This window comes from Pelodiscus sinensis, chromosome 5 (assembly GCF_052426305.1).
Source record: "Pelodiscus sinensis isolate ZL-2025 chromosome 5, ASM5242630v1, whole genome shotgun sequence".
NCBI lineage: Eukaryota > Metazoa > Chordata > Testudines > Trionychidae > Pelodiscus > Pelodiscus sinensis.
Window position 1 is genome coordinate 102695891 of NC_143056.1, and position 14198 is coordinate 102710088.

Consider the following 14198-nt stretch of genomic DNA (forward strand, 5'->3'; position numbering starts at 1 on the left):
AGTGGATATGTATCAGAGGGGTAGCCGTGTTAGTCTGAATCTGCAAAAGCGACGAGGAGTCCTGTGGCACCTTATAGACTAACTGAAGTGTAGGAGCATAAGCTTTCGTGGGCAAAGACCCACTTCGTGGGCAAAGACATGCATCTGACGAAGTGGGTCTTTGCCCACGAAAGCTTATGCTCCTACACTTCAGTTAGTCTATAAGGTGCCACAGGACTCCTTGTCGCTTAAGTGGATATGTTTTTGTGGCATATACAATCATTAATATTAGGAGACTTCATTAAATGAGCTCACTAATGATTGGATTAAATAAGAAATATTATGCTCAGCTCAATGAATTTGCCTGAAATTTTGCAGTACATAATCTAGAGTTTTTTAAATATTAAATTTGACCCTGAGACACAGACTGAAATCAAAGCAGGCCCATATAGAGATCTTTAAATAGGTAAGTTGCACAAACTACTTGACTGTTCTTGCTCTATTAATCTGGAGCAGAAATTTAAACAAGTTTAAAATGAAATTAGGTTAGGAATGTTTACCGATCAGCATTGGTTTGCAGCCCAAACTCATTGTCTAATTGGCTGTTCCTTAAAAAAGATTAACAAAGTGACTCAGTGAAATTATACTTTCAGTTTGAGTCTCCAGAAGAGTAACAGAAGTGATTAGGCTCTATTCTTGGTATCTAGAGAAATTTTTGCCCAAATCACAAAAGCACCTAAGGACATGCTGAATTTTAAGCATGTCCTTAAATTATGTGTCTGTTCCAGAAACAACCTAGCACAAACCTGCCTCTAAGTATATGCTTAAAACCCATTGATTTTAACAGGAATTAAGCACATGCTTAATTACTTGGCTGATCTGTGGCCCACATAACCATGCAATTTTGTATAACTGTGAGACTGGGTCAGCAAACCATTAAAACTGGATCAGTGACATGGCTTGCTCGCAAAGCTGTGAAGTGGAGCTTTCAGTTAGGCTGGCTCAGCTCTGAAAGGAGGCGAACATTCTAGATGGTGCTTGGTCCTGTCGCAAGGGCAGGGAACTAGACTTGACCTCTTGAGGTCCCTTCCTGGTCTAGAAGTCTGTGATTCTATGGCACAGCCCCTCCCTTTCCATATTAAAACAAGGTTGAAAAGGGAAAAATTGTAGTGTAATCAGAATAATATTACAACGCAATGATCAATGTCTAACACAGCAGCTCTGAGAAATACAGCCTCACAGAATTACAGTGACATCAGTGCCAAGAGTGGAAAGCATACGGGAAAAGACTAGAAATAGGGAGGTATTGCTGAGAAAACAAGAGACTTAATTAAGTTTATTGGACACTTCTTTTGATTACACCTACTGATTCTGGGTCTCTCTGTTGTTCAAGAAAAGCCGAGAATTCCACCAGTCTGAGTTTGGTTGTACCAATGGATCGACCCTGCCAAGCAGGAACTGATGGTGCTGGAGCTGATGCAGGTTCAAACCCTGAAATACGAAGTATCATTGTTATGTATGAGTCAATCAATTTCTCAACTTCCATTTTCTATATTAAACTTAACTAGGATCTGTGCATAGAGCTCTTTTTAACTGAAATTCAAACAAAGATACAAAATCAACATGAATTTATTATTTATTAAAGGTAAACAACACAGATGGGGATGCAACCTACTGATCTTAGTGCCAATGTGGATGGTCAAGCATAGGATGGTGTGAAGCAAAAGTGGAGCTTCCTTAATTTATACGGCTAATGTGTCACTATATATTCTTTGCTTAAACTATACAATTGATTATTACACATTTTGCACAATACTACAACAGATATTTTACAAGTAGCATGGTCATTTCTCAGCAGCCTGGTCTAATGGGAATCAGGAAACCTGGTTTCTATTCCTGACTCTCCAGTGACCTAATCTGGGACCTTGGGACCTCTCTTTTTTGTCCTCCCACTCTAGTCTATTTACAGTGTAAGCTCTTCAAGACAGGGCTCTTCTATTTATTTCTGCTTGTGCTGTGCTTCTATGTGTGTGTGCAGAGCCTAGCATATCAGGGCCTTTAAGCACTACTGTAGTACAAATAATAATAAATAATTAATGCAGGGAGATTAACCAAACCTTAATGTGAAAATAAAGAGTCAGCCATTTGACCTTATTACAAGGAAGCATGTCTATTACCAGAACTTACTGGCCACAAATTAAAACTGTAACTGTTCTCTGTAGCTTCAAACTGTGAAAAGTCACAAAAGTGGGAGAAAGAATAAAGAAGGAGCAGAGCAACCAGCCAAGGGAGACAGTCACCACAGAAGGTAGGACAGAGATAATCCCCCAAGATTTGAAAATCAAGAAGGCATTTCTGATGTGAGTTCAGAGAAATAGACAAGCCAGTGAAGAAAAAGGACTCAGGTAACATGGGTCTATTCTCAGGAATGAAAATCTAGCTATAATTTTTCTGCGCCTTAAATTTATGTAGCAGAGATTTAGGCTTGGTCTAACTAGGAGTTTGCACTGAATCTAGCTGCATACAGTCAATTTTCTAAATAATGTGTCTATACCACCATGCCTGTCTTGTCGACCTTAAGGGCCCCCGAAGCTGAAGTTGGGTACTCCTGCATTTAATGAGTAACGCAATTCCAGACTTGCTGGTCAAGTTTATGGAAATGTAGATGCAGCACTGTCAAAAGTCGAGGTTCTTGGCCTCCAGGAGACACCCCACAGTGCCCCTCTCTGACCACTCTGGCCAGAACATACACCTCTATAGCTCTCCAAGTGAAGAGGAAAAGCCCCAGGAAAGTGTGTCTTCCCAAGCCTGACCATGGAATCCAGCCAAGACGCTCTTGACAGCAGCACAGAGGTAGTGGAGGGGGAGGAGGAGAACAAGAAAGGCCAGATGGTGACTGGCAAGAGACAAGAACTTTTTAACACATTGGAACCAGTCCCTCTGCCCAAGATGTCTCTCCAGTTGAGCACCAATCCCAGGGAGGGCACTACTGGAGTTCAATTTTTTTTCTTACTACAAGAGGGTTAAGGCAATTGAGTGTGATGTGCAGCATGCTCTGTGCATAGACAGTGTGTGTGTGGGGGGGAGCTAAAACAGCTTGTTAATGTGTCTGGAGATGAAGCAGGAATCCTCCCTGCACATCTCCATGAAGCTCTCCGATAGGAACTCTTTGATCCTTCTCACAAGGTTTCTGGGGAGGCCTGCCTTATTCTATCCTCCACATTAGGACACCTTCCCTCACCAAGCCACCAGTAAATGCTCTAGTGTCATTGAACCACAATGCATTGCAGCATAAAGCCCAGGTTTCTGGCCACATTCAGTCAGTATCCACTTTTTATCACGCAGTGTGATTCAGAGGAGACTGATATCTTTCATGGCAATCTGGATGAAGGAGGATGGGAAGCTATTCACGGCTGCCTCTGTTGCTAGCATGGCTTCAACCTCTGGCATCCTCCCTTCTCCTCCTCCCTCCTGCCCTCCCAGCTGCAGGATGTCCTGCCAATATGACAGGACCAAATCCCCCCCTTCCCAACTACAGGCTCGTGTGGGATGAGAAAATAGCACTCTCTTGGGAAGCAGCCCTGCCCCACCAGTATGACCGAACGCAGTCCACACCTCCCAAGCTAGGCTCGTGCAGGATGGGAAAATAGCACTGTCCCAAGAAGCTGCATGTGCTGGACACAGAGAAGCCATCCTATTCCGCCGGCATGACCGGAAACCATCCCTCCACCCTCAACCACAGGATCATGCCCTGGCAGGCCCCTTACCATGCCTGCCTGTGAGCCACGAGTTCAGATGCTTCCCTAAGAATTCTATGTACCTACTGTACAGTGGCCACTTTAAAGCAAAACTTTGGCCTTGTACAGAACACATCTCCATTGTCTTTACAGCGACCTAACTGTATACTAACAGATTAGGGTTAGGTTTAACACAATGCATTTTCCGTCATGTGTTCCCTTGTAACTTTTCATTACAGTGGGAACAGCAGCTAGCTCAGAGTGTATTCCCCTAGCTTCATCAGCTGTCCGCCTGGTGCAGATATGCCGACAAAAACGGACAAGGGCTGATTTGTTTAAGGAGCAAATGGAGTGGAGGAACATGCTCCTAGAGGAGATTTGGACAGAAATAAAGGAGAGGATGGTGGAAAGGGAGGACAGGCTAGTAGACAGAAAAGCCTGACAGGAGCTACAAGCTAAGTAACAAGAGAAAATCTTGGCAGTGATGGAACAGCTTAAGGCATTCCAGGAAAAGAACTTCTCCTAGGATCCCCTACCACCCTGTGCAAAATCACTTTCCCTCCTACTACAATTTGCATACCTTTTTCCAATAGTTTTTTTGGAAAAGGCTTTTCCGAAATTTGGCCCATCTACACTAGGCCAAATTTTGGGAAAAAACTCTCTTTCAAAAGAGCACTTCTTCCTCATGGGAGGAGGAAGACAGGGCTTCCTAAAGAGCGCATCTGCTCTTCTGCAAAAAACAGCGGAAGAGCAGACGTGTTCTGTGGACGTGACGGAGATTTTCTGGGATACCTCTGGTATCCCGGAAAACCCCTGTAGTGTAGACATAGCCTCAGTTTCATAGCCTCCACCCTCAGGGGTCCCTGGATGGGAAGAGGAGGGGTAGTGTGGAAGAGACTCAAGGGTTTCATGAGCCATGGAAGCAAGAGGTAGGCTGGGTCACGAAGGATCACTATTGGCAATTCCACCTCTCCAATTCTAATTTGCCAGTATGAGAAAAAAGTTCCAGATCGCATCTTTCTGAAGAGGCAGAAGTTCCTAAAGATGCGCGTGTCATGCACCTTTCCCAACCATCCCACATTGATGTCAGTGAAATGACCCTTGTGATCCACCAGCACCTGCAGCACCTTGGAAAAGTTTCCCTTGTGGTTTATGTACACCTTGGCAAGGTGGCTGGGGCAAGATGGGAATGTGCATTCCATCTGTCGCCCCACTGCAGTGAAGGAACCCCATCACAACAAAGCCATCCACTGTGGTACCCACATTTCCCAAAGTCACAACTCTCCACAGCAGAATGGTACTGATCGCCTTGGCTACTTGTATGACAGCCCCCACTGTAGGCTTCCCCACTCCAAATAGATTCCCAAGTAACTGATAGCTGTCTGGCCTTGCAAGCTTCCACAGGCCATGCTCTTCTCCAAAGTCAGAGCAAGTGTCATTGTGGCATTCTTTGGCTTCAGGGCAAGGGAAAGCCATTCGCAAAGTTCCAAGAAAGCAGACACTGCTGATCATTCCATATCTGCATCACTATGCAATCTGACCAGTCTGTGCTTGTCTCACGGCACCAGAACCGGTGTTCCACTGTGTTAATAAGATCAAATACTGGCTGCAGTTCCATTTTGCTCGAAGCAAGGCTTGCCTCTACAGAATGCCCGTGGGACCCCAAGATGGAGGAGATAACTACTCCTCCTCTTCCTGACATGGCATGCTAATGCTCTTAAAATACTGCACCATTAGGAGCACCCAGGTAGACATCAACATCACAATGGTTTGATGTGGATTCATGCTCCTGCTGCTCTGATGTCTGAGTGGACAACCAGGGCCAAAGTGTGAATAGACTGTTTCTCTGTCAAGGAGGAGGAGGTAGACAAGTTCATTATAGGATGCGGATGACACAAACCCATAAGTACCCACTATACTGTTTTGGTCCCAGCGTGCATCGGGAGCAAAACCCAGAATGGAAAGTGATGTAGGCACACTGTGGGATAGCTAACCTGCAAGAAGGTTTAATGGTAGTTCGAATTAGGAGCTTTAATTCCAACTACCTAGACCATGCCGCGTGTAGCCGCAGGCAGGTAGTTCGAACTACGGGGAATTTAAAAACGTCACCCACCCAGGAACATGCAAATGAAGCCCGGGATATTTAAATCCTGGGCTTCATTTGCAAGTTCAAATGCCTACATTAGCCACCCTAGTTCGAACTAGGGTGGCAGTGTAGACATACCCAAAGTAGTCAGCAGTCTGCCTACGGAGGGCGTGCTACTTCAAACTACATTGGATTCCTCCCTGCAGTGGGGACACGGACCTTTGACTTTGCAAAATCGGGTGACCAGAAATCGACCATGATAGATTCAACCTCATCTAGTAGTGTAGCCATGCTTTTAGGAAGCCTACATAAAAAGGGGAATTGCAACAGTGAAATGTGATTATCAATTTCAGTAATGCTGAAAATTCTAGCAGTTTTGAAGCAGTGGTAAAAAACAGATTCCAAGAGGAGATGTGAAAGGCTAAAAGTTGAAGATGACTCATAATTTCTGGCTTCAGAAGCAACATTACATAGTTTAGGAAAAATGAGAATACAGTAAGATATCAAGACTACAAAAGAAATTTTTTTACTTGGAAAGATGGCAATTATAATGTTGAGAAGAAAGGATAGACTTGAGAAAAACCAATACACGAGAAATAAAAGGATGAGGAAGTTTGGCAAGGGACACAGTAGGTTGTCATTTGCCCATCATTGGAATCAGCGATAATGCCTATTCTTGGAATTAGCAATGAAATGCATGAGATGACAAGGGAAAAGGTCACAATAACAGTTTTGGGCAAGCATAGCCCTCTGAGGTACAAGGTGTCTACCAAACTAAGGAGTAGCTAGCAGAAGAGAGTTCTGGTGGCACTGGCTTCTAACCTGAGATGTTCAGGAAAGAGAGAATGGCTAATGGAGCATATACCAGTGGTGGCATGTTTTGTACCTTGTACAACTGAATATAAATGTTTTGGTATTTTAACTCTGATTGGGTATGTCTACACTGCCACCCTAGTTCGAACTAGGATGGCTAATGCAGGCATTCGAACTTACAAATGAAGTCCGGGATTTGCATGTTCCCAGGCGCTGACATTTTTAAAATGCTCCGTAGTTCAAACTACCTGCCTGCGGCTACACACGGCACGGACTAGGTAGTCCTTGCAGGAGGAATAACGGTAATTCGAATTAGGAACTTTAATTCGAACTACCTAGTCCATGCCGCATATAGCCATGGGCAGGTAGTTCGAACTATGGGCATTTAAAAACGTCGCCCGCCCGAGAACATGCAAATGAAGCCTGGGATATTTAAATCCCGGGCTTCATTTGCAAGTTTGAATGCCTACATTAGCCACCCTAGTTCGAACTAGGGTGGCAGTGTAGACATAGCCTTTTTAAGTAAATGTGATTTACTTTGCATGAGCAAGGGAAGCAAGATTTAGCCCTTAAAACAGAATATGCAATGCATGGCCCATTATGTTCTGCACAAGTCATTTTCTTGCTTTATATGAAATACCACCAGGCAACATACTTTAGTGCTGTAGGAACTGCTGGTATATATGGGGGTGCTGGGATTAGGAGTCCCTGTCTCCTACTTAAGCAGTGATTTTTCTTCATAAAGAATCAATTGCTTGTTCATTGATGTCTGGTAGGGACATATGAGACTCTGGACACAGTGAGATCATAAATTAATACAACACACTCATTACTTTTCCTTATGCAATTCAGCTCGCTTTAAAGAAAGCTAGAAAATAAAGTTACCTGAAATGGGAGCCGTGACTGTTGGCTGAATAGGATAGGCTTGCTGGACGAATGGCTTTACACTGGAATAAACAGTTACACAAAATCACATAGTACAAAATTCACAATTCATTTACTTACAGTGAAGGGAAATATATGATTATAATCTTTCTGCACACAGATGTCTCTTTCCTAGTAAGCCTATTGAAAAGATAGTTAGCAAACAGGTAGCAAGGAAAGGTCATCCCAAATTTAAAACACTGAGTCTGATTCATGTTAGTGAACCTCTATAGCCCAAGGCTGTCACATGAGCCTCCACTGTGTGCTGATTGGGCTGCAAGCTGACTTAGGGTATGTCTACACTACCCCGCTAGTTCGAACTAGCGGGGTAATGTATGCATACCGAACTTGCTAATGAAGCCCGGGATTTGAATTTCCCGGGCTTCATTAGCATAAAGCCGGCGCCGCCATTTTTAAAAGCCGGCTAGTGCGAACCCCGTGCCGCGCGGCTACACGCGGCACGGGCTAGATAGTTCGAACTACGTAGCCATTCCGAACTATCTGTACTCCTCGTGGAACGGCTAGTGCGAACCCCGTGCCGCGCGGCTACACGCGGCACGGGCTAGATAGTTCGAACTACGTGGAACGAGGAGTACAGATAGTTCGGAATGGCTACGTAGTTCGAACTATCTAGCCCGTGCCGCGTGTAGCCGCGCGGCACGGGGTTCGCACTAGCCGGCTTTTAAAAATGGCGGCGCCGGCTTTATGCTAATGAAGCCCGGGAAATTCAAATCCTGGGCTTCATTAGCAAGTTCGGTATGCATACATTACCCCGCTAGTTCGAACTAGCGGGGTAGTGTAGACATACCCTTATATAGTAGGGAAAAATAATGCCCTCAACTGCAGGAATTATTGGATAACATTCTCTAATACACATGATGTAGGAAGTCAGCCTAGATCAAAATGATTGCTTCTGGCCTTCTATGAATCCAAAGTCCAATGAATCCAACAGACAGACACCTTGGGCATGTCTACACTGCGGAGTTATTTAGAAAGAACTCCCCTTATTTTGAAATAACAAAGCGAACATCCATACAGCAAGCCTGTTATTTTGAAATTATTTTGAAATAGTGGGCTTGTTATTTTGAAATAACAACCCCTGCTTGTGATGAGGAGTATTTCAATACTATTTCAAAATTTTTATTTCAAAATAGCGTTAGTGTGGACACTCAGCTGCTGCTATTTTGAAATAATTGGCCTCCAGAGGCCTCTCACAGCGGTCCCTGTGACCACTCTGGGTACACACCAGACAACTCCACTGCTCCCCTTCTCCTATACTCTTTAAAGCTTCAAGCAGAAGGAAAAGGGCTTGTGGCACCATACCAGCCCCGGGCCACACAGAGGCACCCTTTAGTCCAGCCATGAGTGATCTCAGAATTTCCTCTGAGCCCCCCAAACCTGAAACACAAGGTGCACTTAGGGAAAAAGCACACCTGCAGCCACTTCTGAAGCCCCTGGTTGGGGCAAAAGAGGGCACCGGCCTGGACTGGTGCGGATATTCTGGATCTCATCAAGGTCTGGGGCAAGGAGATAAACCTCCAGGATCTCCGCACCAAATGCCAAAATGCAGATGTATATGGACAGATGGTGCCTGCCTGGCCCAGAAAGGGCACAGACATACCCTAGACCAAGTGCAGATGAAAATTAAAGAACTGTGTAGGCAACAGATGGTCTTGCTCAAAGCACACTGCCACCATCTGAACTGAGATCTTTGGGGTCAGCTCAGAGATTAATGCTAGGCTTCATGCACTGTGTCTCTTGGGATGACTGCTCTTGTCACTTTTCTTCACAGCTGGGCCAGCTGTGAGCGTGGCATATCCACCATCTCCTGTGCCAGCCTTCCAACTCCGCGAGAGCAGCAGGCGAAGGCGACCCCATGACATCCTGGTGTGGGAACACCTCAAATGCCTCCATTCCTTGAACTGCAACTTCGAGGAGGAGCGCCAGGAACATTGGGCTGACCAGGAGCAAAGGTGGACGATCTGGGAGCACAGGGCCACATGCTCCTCAATCATCACCCCTCTGCACCTGCCCCCTAATTCCCTGCACAAGTCCCCACACCTCCTCTCCCCCAAACTCCCAGCACCTACCCCTGCACACACCCCTGTGCTTCTCGTCCTAGCTCCCTCAGGGGCTGCTGAGGCAGTTAGACCTCCCAGGCAGTTGAAGTGTCCCATGGTACCTGAGGTAGGTGCCAGTCCCAGTCCCATTCCTGAGCCCCTCCTCCCAGTTTCTTTCCCCAGTCTCTCCCCTGTTGTATATTCCCCCAATAAAAATTTCTGTGGTGTTTTCAAACAAAAAGGTCTTCTTTATTTGCTCTGTAGGGGAGGGGGCAAAGGTAGAAAGGGAGGGGTGGAGGATTAGAGGCACACAGAGACAATGCAGAGGCTCCTTGTGGGGAGCTTGTGGGAAAGTCTCACAAGTGGCCTTGGCTGAAACTCTCCCTCAAGATCTCCCAGATGAGCACAGCCCCCTGATGGGCTTGCCAAATGGCACTGGTGCCCGGCTGCTCAAAAGTCCTGGCCAGCTACTCAACCTCTGCCCCCCACTCTGGCAGGAAAGTCTCCCCGCTTGTTCTCACAGATGTTGTGGAGCACACAGCAGGTCACCACACCTGGGGATGTTCCAGTCACCAAGGTCCAGGCGGGTGAGGAGAATCTGGAACCTCCCATTGAGGTGGCTGATGGCAGCCTCCACAACTATGTGGCACTTGCTGAACTTGGTGTTGAAAGTCTCTTTAGTGCAGTCCAGGCTTCCCATGTAGGGGGAGCAAGGGATAGACTGTGTCACCCAGGATGTGTGTGGTCGAGGAAAAATGTGCGAGCATGCATCCTTTAGAAGAAGCTCAAGTTCATGAAGATGTGGGCGTCTTGCAACTTCCCCCACCACCCGACGTAAAAGTCTGTGAACTGGCCTCTGTGGTCCACAAGGACCTGCAGCATGATAAAAAAGTACCCCTTCCTATTGATATAGTCAGAGACCTGGTGGTAGGGGGCCAGGATGGGAATGTGAGTGTCTAAACCCCCTCCCCCCCCACACACACACAGACACAGTTGGGAGAGCCCATGGCAGCAAAGCCAGTGATGATGGGGGTCAACGTTGCCCAGCGTGATGACCCTCTGTAGCAGTATGGCGTTGATGGCCTTCACCACCTATAAAATCATAGGAACATAGAATCAGAGGGTTGCATGAGCCTTTGGAAGGTCACCACATTCAACCCCATTCCCAAAGCAGGACCAACCCCAACTAAACCATATTAGCCAGGGCTTTGTCAAGCCAGGACTCAGAAACCTCTAGGGATGGAGATTCCACCACTTCACTAGGTAAACCATTCCAGAGCTTCACCACCCTCCTAGGGAAATAGTAAGAGAGACAAACCTGCATGAGTATGGCCCGACCATCCATTTTCCCACGCCAAACAGGTTTCCAAGGGAGCAATAAGTGCCAGTGTGGCAAGCTTCCAAAGTGCGATGGCAATGCGCTTCTGTAGGGGGTTGACGTGTCTCATGCAGCTCCAGGAAGGTGGCCTTCCGCATGCGGAAGTTCTAGAGCCACTGCTGGTCGTTCCACCACTGCATGAGCTCCAGCTCCATAGTGTCAGTGCTGAGGTATCCACATGGGCAGACAGAGCACACAGCGTGAGTTGGCTGTCCCTCAAGGGGGCAGGCAGTGGAAAAGAGGAGTGTGAGACACAGCTGTAGAGAGGAGCCCCTTTAAATACAAGTCTCATCTCGCCTCAGGCAGCAGCTACAGGAAGTGACTGCTCTCCTGATGCCCTCCCTGGAGTGCTTCCAGGGGTTTTAAATGCGATTCAGGCACCATCAGTGTGGATGCTCCATTTCTATATAAATCTGTGCTATTTCGATGGGGACTTGTAGTGTGGACACGCTATTTCAAAATAGTTATTTTTGGGAGTTGTTATTTTGAAATAATCTCGTAGTAGTGTAGACATAGCCCTACTGACTTCAGTAAGCTTTGGATAAGGCCTAGAAAGGGAGCTGAGAGGAGGTACTCCTCAGATCACACTTTCCAGTAGAGCTAGGGCTCAATTTGTCAGATTTACAAGGCTCTTCACTTCATGATGTTGCTGTTCCCAAGGTGCCATGCAATTTCACACACGCCTGACCTGAACCAGGCTTTTCATCTAGTTCTGGCTCACATGCGAAGTTGTCATTCCCTGCCTCCCTCCATGTGCTGTATGTATTAAAATGAGTGAGAAGATTTGTGTTGGAAATACACATATACATTTTCACAACACTGTCATACACTTGCTTTATGGTGCAATTATGTACCATCAAAGGGAGAAAGGGATGAGAATTATTGTCTCCAGCTGATATTCAGCTTCTGCCTTAAGGAATGTTATCTCTTGTATCATTTTAACAGGAGCTATTGTAACTGTAAAGATTCATATAATTGTCTAATCTTCTATTTTAATCTTGTTAAGTATTTTCCTGAATAATATCCTCTGGCAATGAATTCCACTATACTGCACATAAAATCATTCTTATTTTTCAGACTTACTCTTGTGAGGATCCCGGCTGCCCTGTTTGTATCATTCCTGGCCAAAACTAGAAGGGGTAGGGAGAAAAACAACTTTGTAATTGCCTTCTTTGTAGAATAATTGTGTATATTTATACTCAAAATTATTCATTTTGTAAACACGGATGTAAGTACAATTTATGCATAAATCCATTGATCTAGTCTTTATTTCCTACTGATCATTGTTAGGAAACAAACTTTTTATTGGCATCTGTTAACAACTTACCCCAGGTGCACCAGGAAATGTAGGACGGGGAATTCCTGGCAGGCCCAACTTGTTGTGGATAGCAGTAGCTGATACTATCTGAGCTGATGACATTGCTGCCATGTGCTGGAGTGCTTTGTCCTTCGCAGTCTGATCCTTTAACATGACAATGATATGGACTGTTAAAACATTTGGGACCACAAATACTGTTAAATAACTGCAGCTACAAGCACGTAAGCCAAACTTAAAAGGCCACAGAAAACAAAAAATAGAAAACCATGCAGAAAAATATAGCATGAAAGTGAAATTACACTCCCATTTCCTCAAAGCAAAAATCTCCTCTCAGAGATGCCTGGAAGAGCTGAGCTCTCTCAGTCTGCTCTCCTGACATGCAGCAGGCAATTCAGGAAGAGCAAATTGTTCCCCATGTTCTGCAAATTGAATCCATGTAGGCACATCCTTTGCAAATGCAGCGCTTCACTGACTTCATCTAAGTTTTGCCTTCAGTAGAAGTCTCCCTGTATGGTTCTGATTGCAGAACTGGGACCTATGAGAGCTGAGCTTGACCATGCGGATCTGAGAGAATTTGCCCTTAATAATGAAAACTTTTAAGGTGAACATAGAATTATATGTTTACAAATATTAAATATTCTGGTTTCATATATGTGTGTGTGTGTGTGTGTGTGTGTGTGTGTGTGTGTATATATATTCAAACAAGGAAATGCATTCTTTGACTTCCAATTTCCATTAATATTTTACAGTGCTTCCAAAACAATAGCAACAACAAAACCCCCTGCTCTCAAACACAAAAGCCTGGCTTTTTATAAAAACTGTCTGATTATAGATTCAGGCAAGTGGATATATTAGAACAGTAAAAATAGGCACACACTAAATTGTGTTACTCTATGGCCAGGTCATGATTCTTCATGTGTAAATATTGTATTAATAAATGCTAATGTTTAGATCCATGGCTTACAGTGAAGGAACACAAGCAATCATAGGCAAGTTCATTTTTACAAGCAAACTACCATGCATGCTGGCAAGGGATGCATGCTTTTATATATGGTACATGAAGTTGCATACATGTTCCCTCTAAAGCTTATATGTAGTAGTATTAAAGGTGAGCAGTTTCTTCCTTTGAATAGCTCTTTTAGAAACAGCATAGGCTGAGAATACAGTAAAAGCTAGCCAAAAAATCTGCCAAGCACAGCTAATGTACATAATACTGGTTTAGTTAAAATACTTACCATGCTTGTTACCTGGATACAACAACAAACAGTTTGTTAAAATGCTTGTGTATAACAGAAGGTTTTACGTAAAATACTTTGCGAGAGACAAAAGAAGAGCAGTTTGCTCAGTATTACATATAAGGGACAAACAAATTAATTTTCACCTAGGGTCTGATTCATCAAAAGATAAAAAAGGGGGAAAAAAACACAGGAAAATGTGCCCATCTCCACGGCAGAGAGCAGCAGATCTTGGGTGGCAGGTATCGACCATTCAGCATGTTTCTATGGCTTAGGTGGGATACATGGAAGCACCTCTCTGTATTTTGGCCTCTGTGGTTTATAAGAAACCTTACAGCAGAGGGAGCAGGGGAACAGCTACTCTCAGCAGCATTCTCCCTTCCACATCCTGCAGGCTGAAGGACAGAAATTGAATCAAATGTTAATGCTTCTTGAAGCAGCATAAACTCCTATGGACCCATCCACAACTGCTCCTGCTCAGGCACGGGGGATACAATGCAAGATAAGAGCCACATGGCTCCCATAAAACCAAGCTGACAGGGAGAAATGCACAATGGGGCAGCCATTCAGGGACTCTGAGGCCCGGAGGTCTTAGGGGATGACTCCTTTAACGGTTCTGCACTCTGAGACGGAATCTCCATAACTGAAACCTCTATTAAGATATAATA

The 14198-nt window shown here is 45.0% G+C and overlaps 1 protein-coding gene across 4 annotated transcripts in view; it reads right to left on the bottom strand.

Annotated features, from left to right (window-relative positions):
* Positions 1-14198, bottom strand: part of TEAD1 (TEA domain transcription factor 1) — a 298964-nt gene that overhangs the window by 58194 nt on the left and 226572 nt on the right. For all 4 annotated transcript variants that reach the window (XM_006117420.5, XM_006117422.5, XM_075927867.2 and 1 more), the window contains 4 exons: positions 12305-12439; positions 12061-12107; positions 7501-7562; positions 1346-1470 (listed from right to left, as the gene is read on the bottom strand). In XM_006117420.5, coding sequence (XP_006117482.2) covers positions 1346-1470; positions 7501-7562; positions 12061-12107; positions 12305-12439 — 369 coding nt within the window. The remainder of the gene's footprint in view (positions 1-1345; positions 1471-7500; positions 7563-12060; positions 12108-12304; positions 12440-14198) is intronic.